Consider the following 6,098-nt stretch of genomic DNA (forward strand, 5'->3'; position numbering starts at 1 on the left):
TCAGTACACACACACACACACACACACACACATATATATATATATATATATATATATATATATATATATATATATATATATATACATATACATATATATATATATATATATATATATATATATATATATATATATATATATACAAACATCTATCTATCTATCTATCTAACTATATATACACACACAAACATACATACATATATATATATATATATATATATATATATATATATATGTATATATATATATACGTTAGTTAGCCATGTGTAGGAGTGTGCAAAATTGAAAAAAGGAAGCAGGATATTAAAGGAAAAAGAAGAGTTTTCAAGAGAAAAATGAATGACGAGTGATAGCACTGCTTGGAAGGGAATGGAGCCATCCACTTCTCAGAAAGTCTCCAGAAATGAAGTTCATATTTCCTTTTCCTTTTTCATAACTACTACAAGTTCCTACTGACACTCATCCTCTGTAGGGATGGTTGAAGGCGCTAGGATGGACGCGAACCACGGACCATAAAATTGTGACAGATATTTGTGAATATTCATAAATGCATTCTTATAAACACAATCATCAATAAAGGTTACTGTAGCATAATGTCTAGAAACTGTAAACGTATTCAATTTCGTGATAAACTTGATATTTCTTTCGATAAAAAATGAAGAGGGCGAGGTTTATGAATTTATTATGAATTCTCTTGGATCGAGTCAGTTGACAACTGCCGCCTTGATACTACGTCTGTTGTATTTGATATAATTTAACTTTGCACCTTCTTTGTTGGTTGATTTGACGTTGCATTATTACCAATATTTCTTTGTAACTCAATTGCAAAGAAGTTAAGATTATGAACGCAATTTAAATTTTAAATTTTGGACCACTGTGGTCGATGAATTTAGAAGAGGAGCTTAGAATAATTTTGACTTTCTCATATTTATTAAATTTCAATAGTTTCAGCGTCAGGACGAATGATATTTCCTTTTACTTGAGTAGATTGTTTTTTTATATAAGAAATTGTCTTCTCTGGTTATAGCCTACACTTGTAAATGAGACTTTTTGCAATTAAGAATATAATCGATTTATTGGCAATTAAATATATTGTTTTTCTACGTCAGATAAAAACATTGCAGGTGGTATCTTTTTATAAGAAATATAATTGTTGATATATGGGAGATATTTGACTCATTACTCAGAATTTAGGAAAATACTTTAATGGAAAATTTTATCCAATTCTAAACATTACCCTAAAAACTGTGATTGGAATTTTTTTTTTTTTTTTTTTTTTTTTTTTTTTTTTTTTTTTTTTTTTTTTTTTTTTATAATTAATGCGATACTTCATTTAACTCAAGGGAGAAATAATTGCGTTATCTATCTGAGTTGGCAGACAGGTGTTGGAATACAAGTGGTAAAGCACAGCTGATTATAAAGAAGGAAATAAAAAAAAAAAACAGGTGTTTCATCGGCATTGCAGTTTTTGTTTTTTGTTTTTTGTTTAAAGGTGCAGACTGTAGCTTCTACATTACGTGGCAGAATGTCCTCGTTCTGACATATTTCTGTACGTGTAGTCGTAACATATTATGTAATTCATCTGAGCCTTTATAGTTCATTGGCACAGACTGCAAAACCCCATTTGACAATGAAACCAGACACAATCCCCTAACCTATAAGGTTCCCAACTTAACCTAACCTAGGAACCATATCCATATCTATTTACCTACCAAGGGTTCTACGCTCCACTGCAACCTCTCTCATAGACTAAAATATTCTTAGCTTACTGTGTCCAAACTAACTACATTTAATCAATTCCTCTTCGCAAACGTAAGAATTCTCTGAAACAAAGAAAAGTTGTTCCAAGGGTTATACTGCAACCTACCTGACTGTCGTTTGATGGTCTGGCCGTAACAAGGCGGTTAAGATTGTCGCCCTGAAATAATTGCATTCTGGATTAGTTTGACATCCGGCAAATTAGCTAGCAACGTAGAAATATGGTAATGATGAATACCCAATTTCTTTTATAAGGTACAGACTAAGGCTACGTAATCGGAGAAATAGAAAACTGGCTATTCATTGCAGATGTTTTTCTCCGAATGGTTTTCACAGGAATAGTAAAGATTTATTTATCTGTAACTATAGGGGACATCTCATTGCCTTGGTTTATTATTCTGAATTATTGATACATCAAAATATAGGACATAGTTCATATGTATCAACTTGACAATTCAGCAATACACTTGTGAAAAGAAAATGCAACAATACCGTTTACATGGATGTGTTCTAACCTAAGCTTACTTTAACTAACCTAACCTACTAGGGGGGGGGGGAGGGGGGGGGGGGTTAAGCTAGCATTACACATCCATCTGGCAGGGGGTAGTTTAATGTCCCTTGCCGTAAGTTTGGAGGGTGTGAACGTAGGACGCACGCCTGTTTCTCTGGTGGAAAAATCTGTTCTTTACTATTCACCAAATTTTACTGCTGTGCACGTGTGACCTAATTAAGCAATCTTAATGAAAGAAAATCACTTATTGCTACGATTGGAATATAAATGAATTACAGATATTGATTCCGTAGCAATAGCCAATTCCTTATCTAATTTACACTTTAAGAATGGTATGAAATTTCCCTCATGCATTCTCGAAGTAATTAGAATTAATGTCTCAAAAATTTACTTCAAGTAAATTTAAAACAAATATATCACGATATCATATTGGAAAATATAACCTATGAAATAAGAGGCCAACATTAAATTGTCATATGGCTTAAAACCATCCTTTTACACTTTTTAAGTCTTAAACACGGTGAAAAATATTTTAGAATAATTGTATTTTGAAAAAGCAATAGATGTTTTGAGAGAGGAAAACCCTGTTTGTGTTATGTTTATTGTTGGTTGATATTTTCATATTTTAAACCATATATTTTGTAGCAACAATAACAATTCTAATAGTAATAATCATAACAACAATAATAATAATAATGATAATAATAATAATGAAATTAAAGAAATTCATTACTTCTTAATATTTTCAGGATTATGTGCATTAAAATTACGAAACAAACATAAATTAAGAATAAGAATACATACAAAGGTAGATTCATTTAGCGATTTTATACTTAATGTCAAAGTGCATGATAATGAGTTTTAGCGGTCCGAGACAATTCATTGGTTCTATCCTGTTTTCTGTCAGTTTCTTTAGTGAAAAATTAAAGAAGAATGACCTTACACTTCCCATTTATACCCACTTCCTTTCCAGATGATTCCGCCCTGTTAATAGCATACAGATTTACAGAATTCAAAGACTGACTCTTCATCATAGAAATCTCCTGGCTTGTAATGCCTATGTAGAAACCGAAGAATGAACATAGGACGCAAAGAGCCAACATTTCCGCCAACCGCAGCTGTCGTCGATTGGGGACTGTTTTATCAAATGAAAAAAAAAAAGAAGTATAAGAAAACGAAGCTTACTTCCTTTCATTAATAGCTTTTTTTGTTTCATAATAATACATCAAATATTCTTAAATGAATGAATAATTTCACCCCTCTCTCTCACTCTCTCTCCCTTTCTACACACACAAACGCATAAACACACACACACACACACACACACACACACACACATATATATATATATATATATATATATATATATATATATATATATATATATATATATATATATATATATATATATATATATATATATATATATATATATATATATATATATATATATATATATATATATATATATATCTTATGAAGCTGGTCTAGCATAAGATTGAATATTTTATTCATGTATTTTATTTGTGTATTTAAGAGATGAAAAGCCAGAGGTAAGGTGAGTTCCAATCGCGTAGGATCAAGTGAATGTATGCAAATTATATAAGACTTTCGTCATTCATTTAATTGTGTTTTCATTTAGTTTCGTATATGTAAATTTACCTTATTCTAAAGAATTAACATTTTATTTCACGTAGTTTTGTTACAAAATCTTATGTAACCTTTAGGTATGCTGTATGACACACGAGGTATGATTCCACGTTGTTGAAAAGGCTTGTAAATTCTAAAGTTAGTTTTATATCTTTTTAAAGTTACAAAAGGAAGGTGGGTGGAGTTAGCTGAGAGAGTTGTCTCGCCAGGTACGTTGGTACCCATCCTCGACTTGACAAGTTGGTAACTTTGGTGCCATAGCCCTCTACCAACCCCCTCCCGCAAGCCACCAGATGATGTCCTGGAGGGTTCTAGATAAACTAATTTAATATATATATATATATATATATATATATATATATATATATAGAGAGAGAGAGAGAGAGAGAGAGAGAGAGAGAGAGAGAGAGAGAGAGAGAGAGAGAGCTTAGCATTGCATAAGCAGCAGAAGAGATTCAGCCTATCCCTTTGAAAGAGTCAACGTTCGCCAGCCCTCTCTCCTCTCAAGTGTGTAAAGTGTTTTCCTCTTAAACGTGAATAAGTGATTTTTATCCAACGTATAACGTGTATGTTGTTGTCCAAACGTTGGTGATATTATTGGGTGATTAGTTAAAAGTGTAGTGTGTTAATCTAAGTACATTTTATAATATAAATATATTAGATAGTGAAGAGGAATAAAATTTTGCTTAACCGTTCTGTAACCTTGTGTGAACCAAAAGACGTAAGGATAACAGTTACACATATGTAAATTTCCTTATTGGTTTATTTCATTAACTGTCAAAAATAAATATTTTCATAAATTAATTCCAGTTAAACAAGTGATTGGATAATTATTTCAAAGTGTCTTTCTTTTGTCTTAATCTAAGGTTTAGTGCAGTTCTAATATTTTGAGTGACTTATTATTGGTTTTAATTCTGTTTAGTATTATTATTGTAACTTTTTATAGAATATATTTATTTTTGTAAAGTGTGTATTATTTCGATCACTAATATATAATTCCAGTACTTCTATCGATTTCCTGACTAAAAGCCGGAGTAAGAGGTTAGTTAAGAATAGTTCAAGTAAAGTATTCACCCAGTTTTGTTTTGAGTGTAAAGTAAAGAGACCTTTGGATATTCAGTGTTCATATATGTTGCCGTCTGGGAGTTGCGTAATATTCTCAGAGCTCGGGTATTATTCAAGTAAAACAGATTTATATAAAAATAAGCAGGTGAGTTTGGAACTTCGGAGTTTACGTAATTCACTAGACGTAATAATTTATATATATATATATATATAAATAAATTTCTACCTCATACTTGGGATCGAACGCTAGCCCCTTCTAATGAAAGGCCAGGTCGAAACCAACCATGCCACGAGAGCCCATAAAAGGAAATCTGAACCTGACACTAATCTAGCTGTCCGAGGATTTACCTGGTGAGACATCAGTCTCTTTACCAGCGAGTTTTACCAGATTTCCCCGGGCCACCACGTGACACAATTGGTAGTAATTCATTCAAATTACCCCTAATGAGTCAATATGGATAAATATCAACACAACATCGTGTTCAAATAGAAATAAATTTCTACCTCATACTTGGGATCGAACGCTAGCCCCTTCTAATGAAAGGCCAGGTCGAAACCAACCATGCCACGAGAGCCCATAAAAGGAAATCTGAACCTGACACTAATCTAGCTGTCCGAGGATTTACCTGGTGAGACATCAGTCTCTTTACCAGCGAGTTTTACCAGATTTCCCCGGGCCACCACGTGACACAATTGGTAGTAATTCATTCAAATTACCCCTAATGAGTCAATATGGATAAATATCAACACAACATCGTGTTCAAATAGAAATAAATTTCTACCTCATACTTGGGATCGAACGCTAGCCCCTTCTAATGAAAGGCCAGGTCGAAACAAACCATGCCACGAGAGCCCATAAAAGGAAATCTGAACCTGACACTAATCTAGCTGTCCGAGGATTTACCTGGTGAGACATCAGTCTCTTTACCAGCGAGTTTTACCAGATTTCCCCGGGGCACCACGTGACACAATTGGTAGTAATTCATTCAAATTACCCCTAATGAGTCAATATGGATAAATATCAACACAACATCGTGTTCAAATAGAAATAAATTTCTACCTCATACTTGGGATCGAACGCTAGCCCCTTCTAATGAAAGGCCAGGTCGAAACC

The 6,098-nt window shown here is 32.7% G+C and overlaps 1 protein-coding gene across 1 annotated transcript in view; it reads right to left on the reverse strand.

Annotated features, from left to right (window-relative positions):
- The window catches only part of LOC137617861 (lactosylceramide 1,3-N-acetyl-beta-D-glucosaminyltransferase-like), a 13,516-nt gene extending 10,117 nt beyond the window's left edge, over window positions 1-3,399 (reverse strand). The window contains exons 1-2 of the mRNA XM_068347809.1: window positions 3,232-3,399; window positions 1,868-1,918 (exon numbers count right to left, since the gene is read on the reverse strand). Coding sequence (XP_068203910.1) covers window positions 1,868-1,918; window positions 3,232-3,372 — 192 coding nt within the window. The 5' untranslated portion in view covers window positions 3,373-3,399. The remainder of the gene's footprint in view (window positions 1-1,867; window positions 1,919-3,231) is intronic.
- Window positions 3,400-6,098: the final 2,699 nt, after the last annotated feature.

This window comes from Palaemon carinicauda, chromosome 24 (genome assembly GCF_036898095.1).
Source record: "Palaemon carinicauda isolate YSFRI2023 chromosome 24, ASM3689809v2, whole genome shotgun sequence".
NCBI lineage: Eukaryota > Metazoa > Arthropoda > Malacostraca > Decapoda > Palaemonidae > Palaemon > Palaemon carinicauda.